This window comes from Lissotriton helveticus, chromosome 1_2, assembly GCF_964261635.1.
Source record: "Lissotriton helveticus chromosome 1_2, aLisHel1.1, whole genome shotgun sequence".
NCBI classification, from domain to species: domain Eukaryota; kingdom Metazoa; phylum Chordata; class Amphibia; order Caudata; family Salamandridae; genus Lissotriton; species Lissotriton helveticus.
In genome coordinates, this window is record NC_136058.1 from 86,262,919 (window position 1) to 86,286,643 (window position 23,725).

At 43.8% G+C, this 23,725-nt stretch overlaps 1 protein-coding gene across 3 annotated transcripts in view; it reads right to left on the reverse strand.

The window, feature by feature from the left end:
* PDE4B (phosphodiesterase 4B) overlaps window positions 1–23,725 on the reverse strand; it is a 714,464-nt gene that overhangs the window by 11,955 nt on the left and 678,784 nt on the right. For 2 of the 3 annotated variants that reach the window (XM_078668953.1, XM_078668961.1), the window contains exons 7-10: window positions 10,320–10,413; window positions 3,534–3,712; window positions 1,972–2,070; window positions 1,088–1,252 (exon numbers count right to left, since the gene is read on the reverse strand). In XM_078668953.1, coding sequence (XP_078525079.1) covers window positions 1,088–1,252; window positions 1,972–2,070; window positions 3,534–3,712; window positions 10,320–10,413 — 537 coding nt within the window. Of the gene's footprint in view, window positions 1–1,087; window positions 1,253–1,971; window positions 2,071–3,533; window positions 3,713–10,319; window positions 10,414–12,693; window positions 12,812–23,725 lie in introns of those variants that run through there. The other variant, XM_078668968.1, reaches the window with a different exon arrangement.

A 23,725-nucleotide genomic window follows, 5' to 3' on the forward strand; every position in this document is an offset into this window, starting at 1 on the left:
TTTTTTGTATAGAAAGTAGGTGGGTGCAGTTTGCTTATTTTAAGGCTCGGGGTGCATAAGTGATTTGCCCAGAATCACAGGCTGTATGTTGATCTGTCACAAAGACTGAAACCTAGTTCCTCAGTTCCAAAGTCGGCAGCTCTAGTGGTTATGCCACATTTTCTCTTTTAGCTGCACGAGTGTTGCCATCTGGCATTCCATGTTGCAGGGTTACAAAGTCCATCATCCTGGGTGACTACTTGAGATGTTTATAGGACCTACTCGTATTGTTCCAAGTTGAAGGATGTTTGACTTAGAAGAAACACCACAAGCCCTTGTTTAGGGGGGCATTATGATGCTTTAAACCCCATTCCTTCCGAGACAGTTTATGTGTTTCTGGTGCACATCCCGGTGTGTGGGGCAGGAAGTCCACGCCCAGGTCGGGCCTCTCTGTGTCTATACATATATTAATGAATGGAAGAAAAGGGGCAGATGGAAAGAACCCTTTTTCGGTGTTTTTGAGCTGTATTTACAAAATGTGGCTTTAAACAGATATCCCTGCTAACATGAAATTGACTATCAGTACATTTTTAATTTATGAGTATTATTTTTCTTGGTATTGAAAGTATGGCCGAATCCACCAGAATACCGGTTATGAAATACCTGCCTTAGTTTCTTGAGTGGTGTGCGGAGTTTGCACATATGTGTAAAGCAGTAAGGGCTAAGAAGGCTATATAAATATTTGAAATGGCTGCAAATTCACCTCAGTGAGCACCTCGTCCACCAGGGTCGTGTGTGTCTCATAAATATATGCGTGCTACGACAGCGGAGCGACTAGGATATTAAATCAATCAAATACACCAAAATCATTTCACTTGATGATTTACTTTTTGCATGTATCCAGTGAAATCCGCTAGAGAACTACAATGTTCTCGCTAAGAGTGCATGGAAGGTGCGCGAATATTTTTTCAAAGCCTTTGCAACTGCGATTATTTCTTTTGCACGTGGTCATTGCATCAATAAACACAACATAGGAGCCACGCGAGTTGGGAATCACTACAAGCTTCCCTGGACCAGTCATGAGTATCAACACCAGGGTCTTACTTACATCCAAGGCTGGAGTCGACAGCAGAACATGCGTGGACTGAGCAACATCAGCAGCGTGCAAGCTGTTATGGTACGCAACGTCCGAATGGTAGTGGTCTTCCAGCGTCATGCTGTATGTTACTAGAGTGTCTGCTGAGATCTTGAAGGTCTTCAATAAATCTCTTTCCTGGTGAGAGAAGAGTAAAGATGGAGCAATGAGGTGGGAAGGGCAATAAAAAGGAATGCATAAGACTGCTGGCACTACATTATGAATTCAAGAGTTCTGATTTGAATTGCATGCGGCTACTTCGAGAAGCTCTGGTCACATACAATCAAAGAACAGCCACAATGATTTTGAAACACAGGAATTAAGAAGTTAGACAGAAGGACCAAAGCAGCCAACCAGGTCATGCACAACAATTCATATAGTTCCCAATGTGTAGTGGTGCAAACTCTTCCAACATCCGCTGCCTTGGGATGCGTAAAACAGAAGAAATATAGAAACAAAGCAGAAGGTGCACTCTCAAAATTATATAAATTCTTCTTTATTCCAAAATTCTTTTTGACATCATAGGCACAGCCAACGCGTTTCGTTCCTTTCTTGGTTTTTGGAACTTCGTCAGGGCAGAAGTTTTGATAATTTCAAAACTTCAGAAAATGGTGGATGCCGAGTATCAAGTGGATCCGAATATTGAACTGTAAGGATCAGGCGTATGCTCTCGAGAGTGAGAGATGGCGTGAATCTGCCTGTATATCCTGAAGGAACCCTGAGGTTCGACATACAGCTAAAAGGCTGGCCCAAATATTAAAACTGGTTTCTTAACCTCAAGATGGGAAATACAAGTTCTCTTCAGGTGCTTTGTTTCTATACAGGAATTAAGAACATGTGTGGTGAAAAATACTAACCTGAAAAATGGCGTACATTATGCAAGTCAGAGGCCTGTTGCACGAATATCCCGCCACCTTAAAAATGTTCAGACCCCATTTGTTAAGATCTTCCAATTCCTGCAAAGATAAATATAGAGTATGCATTAATTATGGCTCCACAGTGCTGAAGTATAATTATTGTCATACAATTAGTCGAGAAGTTACTTCTAATGGTAATAACACTTTTGGAATGCGAGGAAGTGCAAACTGCATTAGAGAATCACACATTTAACTTGTTATAGTACAGAAAAGGGAATAATCTGAAATTCTGTCTTTGTCTACAACAAACTTAATCTTCATTTCAAAATTCTATTTTTCTGTCAGTTCAAAAGGCAAGCAAAGACATAAGAGGGTGTTATTCCACCAAGGCCGCTTGCCTACGTTCATCACTTTCTGTCCGCCCCTGTACTACTAACTGAAGTAAAAGCATTTTTAGGCAGACTTTTTTTATACGCCCACCCACCTGTTTGTCAACTCTCTACTAAAGCCATCAAATGTTCACTATCGAAAATCTTTTTTCCTCCCTAGGCTCTAGTAGCGGGCTTTCAGATGGCAAACATGCATGATCCTCCCACCGGTCTATCTGGCATCAATGCCTCCTATTCTCAGGATAAGTCATGTGTCATGGCTGTTGATATTTGACTTACACGGCACTTTTTAGAACCAATGTGGCACCCTTGCGCACTGGGCCAGAGTATGACTGGGCCTGCGTAGCAAACCGGACCAGTGACCTCTGTATCTGTTATATAGATTTACAGACTACTTTATGCTTAACTAAAAGTGCTGTTAGTAAATACAAAAAAATTTCAAATAGTCTGCAACCTGGAAATTAAGTGGTCATAGAATTTGTGCCCATTTTCTCTGTAAAAACAATTTTAAAAACTGCTCTTCCATACAATGGCAATAGCTTAACCCAGCAAAAGAATCATGCTGCAGAAAAACTATGCTTCAAAGCACAGGTGGGAGATTGGTAGGCTGCGCCAGCATGTCATTCTTGAGATCTTGATAAAGTAGGCATCATTGAGTTGGGCAGCAGTAAGTAACCTTGCACACTATCAGGATTTTATCAAGGGTGTAATGGCAACAAGGGTCTGCGCAGCCTGTGGAAACAGTGAGTGCACTGCCCATACAGGCTTATGCATTCAAACAGTGCCACTTCTTGGGGGCTGGGCAGGTCCTGATCTTTGAAACAGCTGTGGGTGTTACTTGCTTTATGCTTTCAACACATCTATCTTCTGGTGATCGCAGACAGCAGTCCCACTGCAAAACATTCACACTCTACTCTTTTGAATGGTTTCAAAAAATGCCAAGATGAAAAATAAGAAGCAAAAAGAAAAGCACAAAAGGAGCTTAAAATCTAAACACAGCAGCATGCCACCTTTTATGCAAAGTGGGTGGGTTAGACGAAAGAGCAGCTGATTGGGTCTACCCACCACGGAAACTCTTGGCTTCTCTAGCCCAGAACAGGTCCAAACAGACCCACACAGGAAGGTCATAGCTCACATTCAAACCAAATGCAAAAAAAACATAGCAATACACACCTTTGAAAGCAGGTCTTCCATTTCGGTTTTCACGCCGAACCGTGAAATGCTCGTGTTGTTTAAACTTGAGCTGTGCTTTAATTTTTTCACTCCACTGATCTGTGTCATGAGTTGCTGTTTTTTCTTTTTCTCTCGGTCTTTCTGTGTGGGGGACGGAATCTCCACATCGTTCTGCTTATCTGGAAAAGGGGGACAATATATTTAGAACAGTTCCTTGAGGGTGCACTTTCTGCTAGTCAAATCTTTAATATCCACTTATGATGTAGGTCAAATGCTAATCGTAAGCTTTCTTTCACTACAGTAAAATGAGTCCAGCAAACAAGGCACCAAAATTATTTTAGCAAACTATCAGAGACTTGTGTTTTTTGCAATTTCAGTATGAGCTGCTACAATGTCAATATATGTAAATATTCCAGCTGTTGCATCACACGCTGGAGAATATTATCATATACATGAATGAAACAGGGCATCACTGGAACAGGCCCATAGCTGTAACATGATACCAACTACAACTCGAAAACCGCAGTGATCACCAAAGAAGGATAGGGCCACAGCCGTAACAGAACCACAGATGTAAAAGGACCACAAACACAACACAGTCATAGCATTTTTGCCAACAACTGCATCATTAGTGCCTCAAGTGAACAGAGTGAAAACTGTAAATGGGCCATTGCTATAACAGAACAAAAAATCTGACAGGCCAAAAGCTCTAAAAATCACAAGTAAATCAGGCCACACCTGTACCAGAACCACAGCTTTAATAGAACCGCACTTACAGAAGGGGCAGTCCTTCTACAGGACCACACTGCGGCAGCCAACCACTATGCACGGAGTTGAAAGAGTTATCTGAAACCTTGGGCTTGCACACCCCAAGTTGACTAAGGGCTTTACGCATCCGTGCTAAAAACACGCAAAACTATTACTGCACAAAGCCACAGGTGACTGGCCAGAGGAAGGCTACATTGTAAAGCCTCTTAAATCCTACATTGGAACAGGAAAAAACATTTTAGGAGGATCTCTGCAGATAAACCATCACACACAGAGCAAAGTATCATCTGATGTTGAATGCAGAATTTTCAGAGGTGGTCCCCTTCCTGTATCATTGGCATTTTCAAGCAGTCACATAAAGTAGTTTTACTGCTAGATGTTCGAAAAACTGAAACTCCTCGGGCTACGCTTAATGCATAACCCTTATAGTTTGTGGGGAACCATGGTGTTGACCCTGTACGCAGCACTCAGAACGCTGGTACGCCCTTTGTACTGTGAACACTGAAATAAGGTAAATTTTCTATCATGTGCTGCACAATTCTATGCAATCATTGATTGAACTTGAAATTCCCAAAGATCGAAATGATACTCAATACAATGTTGGAGAATCAGTTCACATGCACCTGTGATGGACTCCCAAAAAACGGAGGCGCTCTCGGCCTCAGTGTATAAGCTGTGAAGCCCTCCTCGGATGTGTGCGGAACACCCACTTGCCTTTCCATCCTGGATTCCAAGGCCCATTTATTACTGCCTTACACTTATGTCATATATATCAACAAGTTTAGTTCAATGTGATGCTCTGACTAATGCTCTGATGCTGTTTTCCATCACTTCCCCATTAATAAATGCTGAACGGGATTATATCCTGTCTCAGTTCCACTTGGGGTACCTCTTCGTCCAAAGGAGTCCACACACTCTGTATTAGAGCTGCGATCGTGCTAGGTTCTTCAAACTAAAAACACTAGCGGCTTGTAAGGCTGAATAGAGGCACTGGCGTACAGCCAGTGTTCGCTTCGCCCTGGTGTGGCTCTCACTGGGAATAGAAACTATGGGCCATATTATCAAGAAAGGGCGGTACATTATCGCCGCTTTTATCGGCAGGAAACTGCCGCTAAAGCAGCGATAATGGGCTTGATAATAGGCCCTTGTGAATTCCCATAGAAGCCCAGGTTCTGGTTTTAACCTGGGCTTTTATGGGAATTCACAAGGGCCTATTATCAAGCCCATTATCACCGCTTTAGCGGAAGTTTCATGCCGATAAAAGCGGTGATAATGTATCGCCCTTTCTTGATAATATGGCCCCAAAGCTTCTAAAAGCTTGGTGATGTTGAACAATTCCAAAAATACAGGGCTATAAACTGCTCCCTGCTGCAGAATTCCTACTTGCTGTCAACTGCTCCCACCTGTACCATGAAATGTCCGCCCTATGAATACATCGAGGACAATCCTAGATTACCATCGTAGGTGGAGATTTCGACATCATAGAAATGCCCAGAGAGAAAACAGTAACACATTCTCCAATAGTCTAAATGGAAGAGTTCAACAAGTATACTGGTGTTTGAAGAATAGAATGAAAAATGTCATTAAGATTCATTTGCAGTCTTAGGAAACATGAACTGATGTGAAAGGCATGGATAATATGTTGTATCTCAACTTATATGATGCTATGTTGCATTGTGCTATGTCATGTTATGTTACTACTCATTATTAATAATACATCATGGTATGAGATTTTAATCTTTGTTATGTTCCATTACAGTATGGTATGTTACGCCATGTGACATAGGTTTTATAATGCACCAATTAACGTTTTGGTACCTTCAAGGACCACATTGGTTCAAACTCCAAGAAAAGATGCCGCAGCATTCAACCCTTGGAGGACAAGAACTTGACCATACATATGTACATTGTTATGAGCTTGGTCTCATGACTATGACAATGAACTGGGAGTATGAATTATCTATATGGACTGAAACAAGGGTGCATTGTTCAAATCATGGAATCGCGTTATCATTAGCTAAGAAATAATATACCCTGCAGACATAGTTATTCCTCTGCAGATGTTTGTTCTGTAACTCTCTACTCCAAGTAAAGATAATGCACTGTGCAACTCTTGCTGACATGGAGGGATCCTTAGTGTATTACCAAACGCCTTGTCTTGTACCCAAGGAGGGAGAAATGCTGCCTTTCCTTCTCAAGCGGAAAGGCATGAACACTGGTTTCAGCTCATACCGTGGCAGCAATGACATCTCACTCTTTGGAAATTTGAAGAAAGGGCCATTGTGTCAGCCAGCCTTACTTTTAGAACCTGTGTGAAGCGTGCCCTGTTCTCCAGCAGCAGAGGAAAGGGTTCTATGTTCCTCAGCTCTGCAAACCTCTAAACAAAACAGGAAGTTTGTGAACTGTATTTCTTGACTGACCTACAATCCTCATTGGCTAAATCCACTGGACACATGAATACCAATTCCTCTCTGCGATACCTTCAGCTCGGATTTTAGGAATGCGTCATCCCTAAACGCACAATATATGAGAATCCTCTCAATAGTGCAAACTTTGATTAGTGGGAAAGTGTGAACTTTGGTTTCATATATCTTCAAAGACGCAGACTGTGCTTTTCCCTTTCAGAACAAATGTTCTATATTTTTCTTCCTTTGTTGGATTTGGTTCAGAAGTTTCTCAAATAAGAAGCATTTGGCATTTATAGGTAATGTTTACAATGAAGCCAGAGGAACACCTCCTGAGAGTTTTGTTGGGAGGTTAGGCTAGTTGCCTTGCGCAGCAGATATTTTTTTTGTATAGGGAGGGTTTGTTATAATGGACCACTAGCTTAACGTGTGTTGGCTCATGTCCAGAAAGATTCTTCATCTTAACTGCAGCTCTGTGACCCACTAAAAATGAGGTGAGCTACCACTCAAGGCTGGAATCTGTGAAGTACCGAAACGTGCAAGGATCATGTTGATGACAATCAGTATTTTCTGCGCATAATGCAAATATCACTTAGTCAGTCAATAGGGATCCTCGATTAAAATCTACTTAATGCTACGGAATGAGAAAACAGGGTACTTCCTGAAGAAAGAAGCATCTCCGGCTTTCCGGCACAATCCCTTCGATCAATTTCTATTGATTTCTTGGTTTGTTTGTAAAGCATAGATAAGGCTTGACTGCACAAGGAGCCATAGAAATAGTACTTGGTTGTGATAGACAGGATTGTGGTACAAAGTACGTGTGAATTTGCTAGCGAAGGAGGACGAACAGAGGATGAGTTTTCAATAACTGGATTAATAGCCTAGCGCTGGAGCCTCCCTTCCACATGCTTCTTGTAATTGAAGCAATGTTGGAAGAGAGCGATAGCGTTCAGAATATGGGTCTCCACGTAAGGCAGGTTTCGCGCTCTCATTCTAGCTGACCTGGTTTTGTCAGCTGGTATCTTTGCTGTCTCTAGGGTTTCCCAAGGCTTGCATCAGCGCTCATGGGGGAAGACATGATGTGTCATCAAAGTGCCTTCAGGCACCCAGGCATCTTGCTGTCCTAGAAACAGAACTAGCACATTTCTAGGTAGCCAACGTCTTAAGGCAAATATTCCCCAGAAAGGGCGATACAAAATAATGTTCCTTTGTCATTGTTAAACTGAATTTAGACTGCACACTAAAGCTGGTCCTCGTTTATGGGTGTGTGCATGTGGGCATGGATGCCTGCATAAGTGTGTGTGCACAAACATATAAACAGTTTAGAATGAAATGTATAATATCTCACGCCAAATGGATATGACACCCCGCAGAGGGTGAAGTATTTATCTTGTATATAACACTGAAATGCCACACGTTAGGCGGTGGAGAATATCTAGGAAAAGTACAACCCTTAAACAGAAGTAACATACATTTCTAACAGAAAAACTTATATAATTAGCAGCTAGTAACTTGCACCAGGAGCATATAGTCTAATGGCTAAAATGTTGTGACCTGGAGACCTGAGTACTAAGTCTGAATGTGTTACTTGACAAAAAATGGGAGATTGAGCAAAGCAAAAAAATCTCTGATGGGATTGTCCATTGTACAATCAGTCATTTTTGCTTATGTTGCCCTATCTCAATTATTGGATGAATATTCCTTTTCCTTGTTTCTTTGAAGAACTATATACACCTCATCATTTTGGAAACTTATTTCCAGATTATCCGACTTATTTAGTGGTGACCAAACATGCAGTATAAATATTGTGCAACACATAGCACTTAAGAATAGTACACATAGTACTTATCAATAGATTCCTGGTCATATTTCAAAAACACAATACCAAGGATTTTTCTTGCAGGAGAGGATTATTTTTGCATCATATTCTCCATCCATAGAGGGTGCCTTTCTGCGCTACAACCACCCAGTACTGTTGCCTCGCAAAACTGGCCTTCACCACTCCAACCCCTGCCCTCTCAGCCACACACACACAACGGCCCTGAACCACAGACCCAGATCCTTTACACCAACAACAGTCAAGCCACTCACTTCTTTGCTACCCTGCTTTCAGAACCACAACCAAAGCCATCATGATCATACCTTTTCTGAATCTCCAGCTCTCCCTAGCTTCCACAAGACACCCAATACGATTGGCAGATTGTCACGTTTGGGATGTGTATCCTAGGAAGGAGTGTAAGGTGGACTCCTAACATACAGGCAAGGAGACCCTTAAAGTCATTAACAGTAGTGGGTGGTAGAGGAAAGTTCCTTCTTCTATATTATGTTGCTGCCATTGCAGTACATGGAAATAGTTTAATATAAACTCAAAGCACTGTACTGTGCATGCACTTTTTTTTCGAAGGAACAACAAATTCTTGACTCCAGATCTTCAGAGAGCAACCTAATTTCAGTATGGCCTACATACCTAAAGCCTCCTGCAGCAGCACTCTGAAAACAAGCGGGCCGCCACTCATCGCCCACAGAAAGAGCCCACAAAGCTCCCTGAGACTACAGTGATGTGAACTTGTGTCTACTTGGTGGAGCGTGGATGGAACATCGATGGGAGACAAAGAAAAAAAACCCTGGGCAGAACTCCAATCATGTAAATATGCCTGATGTCAGACAACCCTGGTCCTACACTGTGCGTTAGTGAGAAACACAGTGATAGGAAGGTTTTCTGCTGCTTACCCCTTACTCCTGCCCACTGGTTACTCGTGAAAACGTTGGCCAGGATTCCTGATTATGTAGCTAGCTTTTACCCAACATGGCAATGCAAATTAATTTTACTAATCACAATACAACACATTTCCTTTGCACAGGTATAATTCCAGAGCCTTTTGTTTGAAACATGTTGTGTTCTTACTTGCTCCAACCTCCGTGAGAGAAACAAATTCCTTAATAAAAATGGCCGCCTGAAAATTACTATCGGTTTAATGTAAGAGAAGGTGAAATATTACACGTGGGAAGTGAATGCACACAAAACATTTCCTACATATACCACTTCTGATGAAGCTGATAAGACGTGACACATTTGGCATGGAGGAAACGAGAAGGTCTGTGAGCGCAGAAAACCAGAGTTTCTATCTTAGCATTTTTTTGACAGCACTGTGTGAGCTTGGTTACATCACTTCCTCTCCTAGGGGCTCATTTACAAGCGCCTTGCAGCACTTTGCGTCATTTTTAACATGGGTAAAAGTGACTTACGGGTGGCGCACGGGGCTTGTAAATAAGCCCCCTAGTTCCTTTGCTACCCAATATGAAACATTGGGATTGCTTAGAAACCGGAAGAGCAAGGGGTTTACGAAAACTGGGCATTGACCGAAGGGTTGAGCTAGTTTTACAGCGCATCCATCATGTGTATCCGGGTTTCCTTTGCAAGGCATGTTCCTTGTTGGCAGGGCGCAGAGGCCTGGCTCCCCTTTGTACTGCTCGTGGATGAGGTCACCTGCACGCGGGCCGCTGCCGCATGCAGCTCGCGCACTTTGCAATGTTCTCACTCCCAGCCCCAGCGCGAGGAAACCCCCGGGCCACAGTGCTGTGCGCGCGCTCATCATCAACGGGAATGGCTTACCGAGGAATGTGTTGGAAATGTATTCAGACACCTGGTTCCCTGAGCGGCTCATCTCCGACATGTGCGTCAGCTCCCGGTTCAGCATTCTCTTGAACTGTAAAAATGGAAAAGGCAGCCATGTCAGTGTGCGGGAGAGACTGAGGGAAGAAGCAATAAACAGATCACAGCAAATCCGAGCACATCCAGCGGCCAGTTCCCCAGTACTGTCACAGTGTAAAGAAATATGGCGCATCCCTCCGCATCAGTACCACTGCCACGGTAAAGGCAGCAGGAGGTCTTACATAAGATGTTATTAGTGTTACAGTAAAACTTGTGAGGAAAGATGCAATGAGACACAGCATGCAGGTGCGTGGAACCTATCTGGCGGTAGGTGCAAGAATATTGTCCGATAGCTTTGCGTGAGGATTAATGCTAAAACCCTGTCATATATGCAGACATGTGGAATCGATCTTGTGATAGGCATAAGGCCATTGTCAGCTTTATGTGAAGTGTGAGACTGCAACCATGTCATATATGCAGAAACTTGGAATCTATCTTGTGATAGGAAACAAGAGCATTGTCGGCTTCATGTGAGGTGAGATGCTAAAACCCTGTCATATATGCAGATATGTGGAATCTATCTTGTGAAAGGAAACAAGAGCATTGTCAGCGTTATGTGAGGTGTGATGCTGCAACCATGTCATATATGCAGATATGCGGAAAGTATATGATGAATGGCGCAACAGGATGGTCAGCTTTGAGCGACAAGTCATGCTGCAACCATGTCATGTATGCAGATAAGTGGAACCTATCTGGCGGCAGGTGCAAGACCGTGGTCAGCTTCACCTGAGGAGTGATTCTGCAACTGTATGTATTTATGTATGGTACATTTATATAGTGCGAAAACTGTCACCCTACGGGTATCCTGGTGCTTTAGATTTGGTGATAATTTATGTACATATGTGGAACCTATCTTGTGATAGGCGCAAGAGCGTTGCCAGCTTTACCTAAGGAGTGATGCTACAACCACGTCATATACCCAGATATGTGGAACATATCTAGTGCTACGTGCAAATGCATGGTCAGCTTTATTTGAGGAGTGATTCTGCAAGTGTGTCATGTATGCAGACTGTGAAAAGAGGAAAGCGGATCCAGTGTGCAGAAATATGGGGCCGGTCTATATACCACTGCCACGGTAGCGTCATGTCTTGCATGAGTAGTGATACTGCAGCTATGTCAGTGTAGTTGAGACACACGTGTGACTATTGAGAGAGACAAACAGACATAATATGCACACATGTGGAGGCTATCTGGATATCCGTGCCACCGTAGGAAATGATGATGCGGCCCCATCAGCCACATGTGACATGTGTGAGACTGTAGAAACATCAGCGGGGGTAGGTTGTGAAGACATGTGGGGCTTGTCTGGCTATCAGTGAAACAGTGGTGTAAGCGGCAGTTTGTACAGGAGGAGTAGGTGTGCTGTGTGCTGTTATGCCATTGTATGAGTGATACACGTTAGACTGTAAAAACAGGCCGTGGGACAATGTATGCTAACATATGGAACTTGTCTGGCTGTCAACAACACAGCATTGTCAGCTGCAATTCTTCTGTGATAACTAGCCATGTATGTGTGTATGTATGACAAGTGTGGAAAGAGGCAATGGGACGCAGTATGCAGATATATGGAAATATCTATCGATCAGCGACAAAGGGTTGTCAACTGAGTGTCTGACGTGGGCCTGGCATGGCAGCAGTGCACTGAGAGGGACAGTGCAGTGCACAGCAAAGGCTGTGGATTACTACTTGGGAAATATGTTATTATTCTATCTGCAGATATCTTGTATGCATCAAAACACTGAAGGGCATGCTTAGTGTTACACCCAAACAGATACAATCTGTGCAAAAGAAAGATATTTAAATACATTCAATTGGCAGAGCATCTAAAGTAAATGCAATGAGCTAAGGTTTTCCATGGACGCAGCAATGTATACCGTACACCTCTCTTAAAACTACTTAAAAACGCATTTCCATGTTGAGCTGTAATACCTGACAATTTAATCCATGGAGTTTAAAAAACATAAAAGAATCAAAAACAAACAGGACACGTTTTTTTTTTACAGTTCGCACTGTGTTTGTGACACAAATAATGCACAGGAATGCCTGGAATATATGGTACTCATCGGGTCAAGATAACATGCTTCCCTGTGCACATATATCCTGTGTGTGTGTGTGTAGTTATATATGCACACAGTTTCATGATATAATAAGACCAAATAGATGACAATTCTAGCAAACAAGGCTTGGCTGCAGAGAACCCATTCGCCAGCCATACAAGTTCATGCAATCATACATGCATTTTTCCCTTACATTCAGTTCCAATTAGTTTACCCACCTTGATATAACCCCAAGATACGGAGAGCAAATAGTTCGCCTCAGGCATTTTGGAATACTCCTCGGCGCAGGCGACAATAATTCCCTTGCAAAGCATTCACCGAGCAGAAGAAGGAATCCCGCTCGAAGAGGCGGGGATCGTGTCGAGCTTGCAGTCAGAAGGCAGCGAGCAGCACGTCCCTTGACTGGCCCCGAGCCTGTGGGTTACTGGGAGCCCGAATCTGGGACGAGGGCGAGCCGCGCATCCCATGTCTTCCCAGGCGCTGCTGCCTGCATCCCTCGCCTCGTGCCGGCCCCAGCAGTGCTCGCGGGCGGCGCGCGAGGCAGGAGGAAGCAGAGCCGGTCCGGGCGGCTGCGGCTGCTGAGCGCGCGCTGCTGCTGCTGCTGCTGCTGCTGCGAGCCTTATGAATTATGGAGAGCTCTGCTCGCTTAGCTGGCTGAGGGGGGACCCTGCTTCAGATTAGTCTCGCTCAGATGCCTTACAGTGTGCCACGAAGAAAGGATTCTTTTTTTTCTGCCGAGGGAGCGACAATGCTGAGCAATGCAGCCATTTCTGGAATGGAATATTAAAATGGAGGGAACCCCCACTGCACGTGTGCAGTATCGGAATGTGCAATGCGGGTGTTCCCGTATTTTATTGTAAAGAATACCAATAAGAAGTACTTCTACTTTTCCAATTCAAGCACTGTGTACAGGTCTGAGTATCCCAGCCTCTGAAAGCGCAATAACTATGACCAATACGACTGAAGATGTATAGATTTTGAAACATGGTATCGTCGGTCCTAAAATATGTGGTGTATTCTCTTTCGGGATTTGTGATCCACACACAGCCATCCCGATAGTGTCTTCCTCCACCGTTTTCTACATCTGTGCTGCTTGCTACACGATTCCCAATTTCTGGAAATGCAGCAAAGGGACAGATTTTCGGAATTTTACTGAACATGTTTTAAATGTCATGGTGGTGGTGGTGGATGGGAGGAGGGTGCTTTAAACAAGCCTCTTTAGAGTCACGAACTTAAACCAGGGAAACACGCGCAGGCACTGAGGTCACGTGGATGGACAAGCGCACACACACATCCATGACATCTTAACGAGGAGGTGAACACTTCACTCACGAGCACATAGAGGTACACGCATAACACATATAGGCACACAAACAGCACACGCCGGACGATGGTCACCTAGGGCTAGGCAGACACAGCATTCACACAACACACAGCAGCACCCGATGCCGAACATATGTACACACGCACCAATGAATGCTCATGTGTCATTAACACGTCTTAGACGAACGCAGACACAGAAGGCTGCACATGTAAGCACGCACACACAACACACACGTGTTTATTCTCCGAGGCTGCGCTGTGCCTGCTCCAGCCAGCCCTGAATAATGCAAGTGCTGCTTGCTGGGGATGACATCAGTTCTCTTTCTGTGCCTGGATTGGAAAAGATGCCCGGGCGCTGGGAATCCTGCCACTGCAGTGTAACATCCCGCCGAACCTATAGCAGGGAGTTCAAGTGCAGCCAATGGAAGGGATCCCGCAGCGCCATGGCAACAGCGGCACGTGACGGCCTGGCATGCTGCTGCCTCTTCTGTGGGGCTTCCCTTCGAATCAGATCACTCAGCACTCAGCCGCGGCATCCCTCAGTCATTGCACACCCCTGGCACGTAGGCACTCTCCTGCCTGCGAGGTGAGGGGTCCTGGCGAACGCTGCCACAGGCAGCAGAGGGTTGCCTTCCCCTCCCCTGCTGAATCACAGCTCTTTCTGATCCCCTTCACCGCAGCCATCAACGCACTCTGTCCTTTAGAATGGAACACTACAGGTAGGGGCCATTACAGAACCTGCCCATGGTTCAAAAACACTGTTTCTGCCTTGTTGTCCTGCCTCGGAACACGGGCGTCTGTCTTGACACTTGAATATCAAGACAGCTCATGTGGTGGTCAAAATAATATTGTGTAGGCCCAGGATGAAATACGAGTTAAACTTGCATAGTTTCATGTTATTTCAGTAATACCGTATTACGCTTGTTACATGAAATGCCCGAGATCACGCTGTTATGCCACACTGAAGTAATTACACCACGTTGAAGCAAAAAATGTGCACAAGTGCATGGGAACAACGCAGCTGTAAAGCGCGCGGATGCTATTTCTGGCACTTTTGGTGTTGGTGCTTTTTTAGCATGAACTACATCCTCATGTCTATTGTGCCTAAAACGCACACAGTTCATGCTGAAACCTAAGGGCGTCATCGTAATCTTTATGTTCTCCCAGTGGTGACCTAGCACATGTGAGTGGAGGTCATCTGTGTCTTCATATTCTTCTAGCAGGGACCTAGCACGCACCTACGCTTCAGCGCTGTCTTTACGTGTCTCTAGTAGTGACCTGGCACACACCTGTGAGCTTTGTCTTTATGCGTCTCTAGAAGTGACCTGGCACACACCTATGAGCTTTGTCTTTACGTGTCTCTAGTGGTGACCTAGCACGCACATGTGCTTCAGCATTATCTTTACTTGTCTCTAGTGGTGACCTAGCACGCACATGTGCTTCAGCATTATCTTTACTTGTCTCTAGTGGTGACCTAGCACGCACATGTGCTTCAGCATTATCTTTACTTGTCTCTAGTGGTGACCTAGCACGCACATGTGCTTCAGCTTTGTCTTTATGTGTCTCTAGAAGTGACCTGGCACACACCTATGAGCTTTGTCTTTACGTGTCTCTAGTGGTGACCTAGCACGCACATGTGCTTCAGCATTATCTTTACTTGTCTCTAGTGGTGACCTAGCACGCACATGGGCTTCAGCATTATCTTTACTTGTCTCTAGTGGTGACCTAGCACGCACATGTGCTTCAGCATTATCTTTACTTGTCTCTAGTGGTGACCTAGCACGCACATGTGCTTCAGCTTTGTCTTTATGTGTCTCTAGAAGTGACCTGGCACACACCTATGAGCTTTGTCTTTACGTGTCTCTAGTGGTGACCTAGCACGCACATGTGCTTCAGCATTATCTTTACTTGTCTCTAGTGGTGACCTAGCACGCACATGGGCTTCAGCATTATCTTTACTTGTCTCTAGTGGTGACCTAGCACGCACATGTGCTTCAGCTTTGTCTTTATGTGTCTCTAGAAGTGACCTGGCACACACCTATGAGCTTTGTCTTTACGCGTCTCTAGTGGTGACCTAGCACGCACATGTGCTTCAGCATTATCTTTACTTGTCTCTAGTGGTGACCTAGCACGCACATGTGCTTCAGCATTATCTTTACTTGTCTCTAGTGGTGACCTAGCACGCACATGTGCTTCAGCATTATCTTTACTTGTCTCTAGTGGTGACCTAGCACGCACATGTGCTTCAGCATTATCTTTACTTGTCTCTAGTGGTGACCTAGCACGCACATGTGCTTCAGCATTATCTTTACTTGTCTCTAGTGGTGACCTAGCACGCACATGTGCTTCAGCTTTGTCTTTATGTGTCTCTAGAAGTGACCTGGCACACACCTATGAGCTTTGTCTTTACGTGTCTCTAGTGGTGACCTAGCACGCACATGTGCTTCAGCATTATCTTTACTTGTCTCTAGTGGTGACCTAGCACGCACATGGGCTTCAGCATTATCTTTACTTGTCTCTAGTGGTGACCTAGCACGCACATGTGCTTCAGCTTTGTCTTTATGTGTCTCTAGAAGTGACCTGGCACACACCTATGAGCTTTGTCTTTACGCGTCTCTAGTGGTGACCTAGCACGCACATGTGCTTCAGCATTATCTTTACTTGTCTCTAGTGGTGACCTAGCACGCACATGTGCTTCAGCATTATCTTTACTTGTCTCTAGTGGTGACCTAGCACGCACATGTGCTTCAGCATTATCTTTACTTGTCTCTAGTGGTGACCTAGCACGCACATGTGCTTCAGCATTATCTTTACGTGTCTCTAGTGGTGACCTAGCACGCACATGTGCTTCAGCATTATCTTTACTTGTCTCTAGTGGTGACCTAGCACGCACATGTGCTTCAGCATTATCTTTACTTGTCTCTAGTGGTGACCTAGCACGCACATGTGCTTCAGCTTTGTCTTTATGTGTCTCTAGAAGTGACCTGGCACACACCTATGAGCTTTGTCTTTACGTGTCTCTAGTGGTGACCTAGCACGCACATGTGCTTCAGCATTATCTTTACTTGTCTCTAGTGGTGACCTAGCACGCACATGGGCTTCAGCATTATCTTTACTTGTCTCTAGTGGTGACCTAGCACGCACATGTGCTTCAGCATTATCTTTACTTGTCTCTAGTGGTGACCTAGCACGCACATGTGCTTCAGCTTTGTCTTTATGTGTCTCTCGCGTTAACCTTTCACAGACCCACGGGCTTCAGCATCATCTTTACGTGTCTATCTTCTAATCACCATAGGACACTCTAAGAAAGCACTCAACTTATTTCCATGCCAAAACCTAGATTCTTGGTGGCTTGAACAAACTTGACAACAAGGAAACGAGCAGTGTGTTTGGAAGAATTGATCATTCTAATTCGCGGTTCATTTTAGTCTGACTTGGTTATCAGTGCCATGCAAGGATGGTTATTAGATGCGTGACACATCCGCCAGTACACGATTTTGTTTTTTATGCAGCTTATATTCCTTAACCATTCACACAGTGCGTAAGCCAGGAGACTACTTGGCCAGCTGATGTCTTTAGAAATCAATGGAAGACAAACATTTTTTATTTAAGGTGTAGTTGCCTCATTGGCTATCCCTAGGACTGGGAAGCGAAACCTGCCATCTTGGGTGAAAGAGACTCTCCTTGCAGAACAGAAGGCTCTTTATGGCAAAGTCAACTGTAGAGTTGTATCCAACGCGCCTGTTCAAGCGCATTCTCTGCACTATTTACACTTGACACAGGGCTGGCCTGGGCAATGCATAAAGCAGACAGGCCCCAAGTTCTCCCCTGCTCATGTAAGCCAGGAGCAGCAGAGTGCATGGTTATATTTCTACTACTAATTTAGAGGTAGAGATGCATTTCAATGCACTGACAGTCCTTTTTAGGGCAGCAGGAGCAAGAGCCCACTGACATGTTTAGATTCTCTACCAAGGTAACTATTAGGAGTCAAAGCATATCGGAATAGTTGTATGCGCCTACCTCAATTATATGTGCCCAGGTCTAGCTACAATTTGCAAATGTAGCACCCATGCTCACAGCTTGGTGCTGCCAAAGCACGCAGGTGTGAACTGTGAATGTCACCGCACATTTAAGAGGTGCAATGTGTCATGTGCATACATGGGATATGCACTTGAACGAATCAACCCACAAGTCTTTCCATTTGCATGTTCTGTAAAAACTACACACAGACTCTCAAATAGAGGGAGACCCTGGAACTCTCTCTCTGTCTCTAAAATCACGGAATTTAGATTTTAAGGATGGAGGATCTTGTACCATCCACCAACCCAGCCAGAGAAAGGCTGTGAAATACCTCTAGAAAAACATACAGCGCGATGTCCTTAGATGGTCTGTGCATTTTTCTACCAAAAGGCTGTCCTAAATCACCCACATAAGCTGCTGTTTGATTAGAAGCAGAGGCTGCCCAGCCGAAGGACTGTGGCTATGGAACACGCTTCTTAGGCGGGTAAGAACTTAAGCGGCCTGTCTGACTCCCACATACTGTCCTTCATCTAGAATATGTCAGGCGATTCAGTTTTCAGAGCAATCGATAGAATCCACCATCTTTCATCCATCCACCCCATCATCTGTCCTTCGGTATCCATCTATCACCCATCCATCATCTTTCATCCATTCCATCATCTGTCCTTCTGTATCCATCTACCATCCATCCATCATCTGTCCTTTGGTATCCATTTATCATCCATCATCTTTCATCCATCCATCATCTTTCATCCATCCATCATCTTTCACCCATCCATCATCTTTCATCCATTCCATCATCTGTCCTTCTGTATCCATCTACCATCCATCCATCATCTGTCCTTTGGTATCCATTTATCATCCATCATCTTTCATCCATCCATCATCTTTCATCCATCCATCATCTTTCATCCATCCATCATCTTTCATCCATTCCATCATCTGTCCTTCTGTATCCATCTACCATCCATCCATCATCTGTCCTTTGGTATCCATTTATCATCCATCATCTTTCATCCATTCCATCATCTGTCCTCCTTTATCCATACATCCGTTTTTCTCGTCCTCCTTCTTTACTCTATGGCTGCCCTTTTCTCTTTTGTTTTGAGTCAAAGTCTGATTGTTAAAAATAAGTGGCAGTCCTCCAAAAAGTCTGCCAGTGGGCCCCACCACCATCCAACCGCACAAGACCGTCCCTCCATCCATCCAATTACGGGAAAACTCCGGCATTACATTCTACGGTTCTCTAGACAAAGAATCTTCTGCAAAAAATGTTTGCTTTCATTTGAAGGTGCAGGAGGGCTTGAGACAGATCTTCACTACTTCAAATGAAAAGAACACCTCTTGGTCCCTGGCCTGCTTCTGATCTCGTGCCAGCAGGCCCCATGTGGAGACCCTGTTCCTTTCCATGAGTATTTTGCCGTTTGTCGGCTTTGCCCTGAGGAGGGATACACATTGTGCTCCTCTCACGGATCGCCGAGCGCTGTCTGTGCAAACGCACGTAATGAATTACTTGCTAAATTAATCTGACAGACGAGGCCGGCTCGGCCCCATACACGGTGAGTGACAGCGCCTTCTCCCAATGGCTAGACGCGATCATTGGACGACGAGCACGATTTGCAGGGAAAACTTTCCGGACCTAAAAAGGGGTTTCTTTTGACATTTTGGGCCACCTTTGATGGGATTTCACGGGCTTTCGGAACATGCGAAATATGTAATCCGCAGAAAGGGATACTCCCCAGAGAGGTAACCAACTACAACAACTGTGCTAAATCTGCAAATCCACTCAATCTACAAGTAAAGTTTGCTGTCTAAAACCTCATGTTTCTTCACTTCATTCTTTAAAGAATTTAATGTATAAAAGAATAACGGACAACGTGCAGTGTACGTCAATCTAATTAAATTAAAACACATTTCAGCTGCAACATTGACATCGTGTACGTGAGTGTGTATATATATATATATTTAGTATATATGAATAGATGTATGCATATTTGCACGTGTGTGTATTTATATAGTATACATTGAGTTGTTGTGCAGTGTACTATGCTATATATTACTAATGACATTCATGAATTAGGAGCACACACACATATAAATATATGAATATAAATAAATGTCTACCTACAAAGTACACGTATAGATGTGGAGAAGTGTGGCTCAATGGTTGGAGTGGCAGACCCTGATGCAGAGGTCTGGCCCGGGACCAGGGTTCAATTCCCGCCTCGGCGGGTCTCGGTCTCAATTTCCTCAGACCTGATAATTCTCGCCCTGGTGCCTATTCTAACCATGGGTCCCACGCTGCGACTCTGGGCAATAGCTTGCTTAATCTCCACAATGGCCCCAACAGTGCTGGGATGCCTGGCTTCACCTTGGGGTGCCCAGGAGTGGGCATTTCACAGGGAAAAGCCAGGAAGGGTTCCACAGCGGTATGCGTATAGCGCCAAGACACTCATGAGTATAAGTGCGCTTTACAAGTACGATTCATTTCATTTCATAGATGTACATACATGAATGCATTTACTTAGTATATATTGAGGTGTTGTGCAGAGTGTGATATGCTATTTATTACCACAGTGTGAGCAATGGCCCTTACCACCTGAGTGTGGGGAAGGGCCATAGCTCACAAGAGACAAACAGCCTGATTCATGTAGCTAAAAGCGCTCGCAAAAGGGCCAGATTCTGAGAATCTGGCCCTTTGCGAGTGCGATTTTTGCATTTGGTATTCATCATCCCAAATGCAAAAATCGCTATTTAAGAATTCGCATATTTGCGAGGAATGGCATTTAAGGAATCTCTAATAGAGATTCCTCAAATGCTATTCATGACACAATAAAAAATTGCGATTTAGCAATTTTGGGCCGCTATTTACCGAGAGGTCAGACCTCTCGGTAAATAGCAAAAATTCAGAAAAATGCTTTTAAAAGCATTTTTCTAAGTTGCATGTTGCACACACACATGTCCTTTGGACATGTGTGTGCGCAACACCTGTTCAAATGTGCATTTTAGGGGTGCTACAGGGTGTCCTTTGGACACCCCTGGCACCCTTAAAATCGCTATCTGATTTGCGAGTAGCAAATTGCTACTCGCAAATGAGGGATACTCCCCATTCATTCCTATGGGCCTTTTGGCCCATAGGAATGAATGGGGAGTTATTCCTTTTTTTGCGAGTAGCAAATTGCTACTCGCAAATAGAGAACATGTAGGAATCGCTATTGATTTAGCAATTCCTACATGAATGCCGTTTTGCGTGTCCTCAATAGCGAGTCGCTATGATTCGCTATTAGGGCCACGCAAAACGGCCCGTACATGAATCAGGCTGTATGCCTCCAGTGGGGACAAAATGCCCACCCCCTCCCTCTACAATGGTAAAAAGTAGCAGATTACACGCTGCACATCTGCATATGCAGTTTCTGCCTTGACATTTTTCAAGTGTATTTTTTTTATTTTTTATAAAAAGGCATTTAACCAAAAACAAGAGGTAAGGGGGTAAATGTGTGTATTAAAGTCAAATTACACTGAAGAGCTCTTCTATTAGAATCAACTCATTCCCTGTGTAAAGTAATCGTAATGTGCAATCTTTGAGACCGTAAACCGTGTTGTTTCATCTCAATTTTACTCTATCCCAGTAATAACAAGGATTGTTGTTCATGCATTGAATTTACCTTTTTTAGTCTTGTGGCATGGATATGTGCCCCTAAAAGTAGGAGGCACCTTGAAGAAACAGAAGTATTAAATGTGCTCAATGTTTGTTTTCATGAATTTACTGTTTTTGCAAATAATTGATGAGGTCATGTGGGCAGACCAAATGTTCCTGCATGAGGGCAAAAGAAAATGGACTGTTACTTTTTACAAGTAGTAAGAAACACTTAAAATTGAGCTAAATAGAAAGGGCATACATTTGCCTTAAGCTTCCTGGCTGAGTTGGCCTACTAAGCCTTACAGTAACTTGGCTCAATGTGTGATGCACTCTCCTAGGGTGGGTATGGCAGAGGGAAGGTGAGACTCTGGGAGATATATGATAGGGCCTTCTTGAGCCAAAGTGACCTCAAATGCTCTTAGCAAAACAGCATCATTTTCTGCAATCTGGATGTCAACGAGAAAGCACAGTGGTGCGCCGTGATGTTGATGTAGCATGCTCTCGGCACTTTCTTTAATAACATAAAAGTGTGCACCTAGCCATTGTTAGGTTTTCCGATTTTCTTGGAAAGGATCACAGACCTGTCAAAAGCCCCGTGCCTGACAAAAGGCCTTCAACTCCATCACAGCCTGAAAATGTGGCTGAACGTGAAGTCAACGTGCTCATTTTTCAAAATTTCCAGGGAGTGGTAGAGAAAAGCACGTTGTGCCCACACATGTCAGTTCAACACAGGTAACACACCTGGAGGGACACATACTATTAAAGCGCATATTTATGCAAATTAAACTGACAGAAAATTGAATTGTGATCACTACCGCTGTCTCTCTTCACTCAGAACAAAATGAGGGTAAATGATTCTTTGTTACTGGGAATCGGGCGGGTTTTTGAGAAAGAATAGATTCACGTGTGCTGCACCCTAGCATAAATAAGTAACTCTATTGTGTATTAGTGGTTGCCGCACGTGTCTGTCTGCACAGTACACTTGGACGCCTACCTCTGATTGTGAAATAGCACGCTAATCCTGGAATCAAAGGTATCACCCATGCATTCCTTAAGTAAGCAATACGTGCAGTTGCTCTGTTTTTTTTAATAAGCTGCATTTTCTGTATAATTATTTAATTATAGAGTCTCTTGTGCAATGCCAGTGCCCTGAATATACACCCACAGGAGGCGATGTACAGCAAACGTTCGGGTCAATTCAGTAGAACATTTGAGTGTGGGGAGTAGCACTACAGCAGTACTCTTTAAGTACTTTTACGTGGCACTGAGAATCGGCCCCAAAACGTCTCAGTCCATATTAGTAAAAGAGTAAAAAGGGCCCAGTCCTTTCCGTGTGTACTAATTGTGCATGAATATTAAATGAATTGTGCAATTCTAGTCCCATTTTAGTTACAAAAGGCACTTAACAGCACATAAAAGACTCCTACAAGACTACTAATTTATTTCGTGAATAGGGCCCTTTGTCATTATTTCCTTGTCTGTCATTCTCTGGTCTCTGCGTTCATTCTTACTTGGTTCACTCTTATTCTCTTTGTTATTTTTGTTTTTTTCCTCTTAAGCAAACACTAATTTTCACTCAGTCGCTTTGTCTCTCAACCTTTCTCTGTTTCTCTTCTTTAGTTTTTTCTCTCTCTCTTCATCACCAGCTCTCCTTGATTACAATTTTAAAATGTTCTTCGTCGTGTCAAGTATAACAAAAATGTGCAGGACAAATAAAACCTGAAAATATCTGGTACATGTATGTTTGCTTTATTTTCATATGTTGGCAAACCGTGCATCTGCCTTATTAAACATAGACACACGTGTAACTGATATAAAATAAATTATTTTGAAACTATGTTTTGCTGATCGAAATACAGGACTCTTCCTTGGTGAAGGTTCTTTATAGCCGCCATACAGATTACCAACCAGAAACCTCAGTTTCCTAATGAAAGGGTTGGGTACTATTATCACAACCATGATGTTAGGTCATCTTCTAACTACTGGTTGGTAGAAATCCCCTTAAATAAACCCTGCGTTGGTGGATACTTATTTCAGTGCTTACTTTGTAAAAGAATAAGTAGGGGCCACATTTTCGCAGAAGCCCTCCGGCGCAGCTGTCTGCCTTCACAAACCTTCCAAACACCTCCACTTGTCCGGACTCCTACTTGCACACATCCCACTGTTACGGAAAAACAGATATGGTGGTCGAGACTTCGCCTACATCGATTCTAAAGCATGGAATGTGGATGCACTACACATAAAGGCCTCCTCCTCACTTCTTGAAT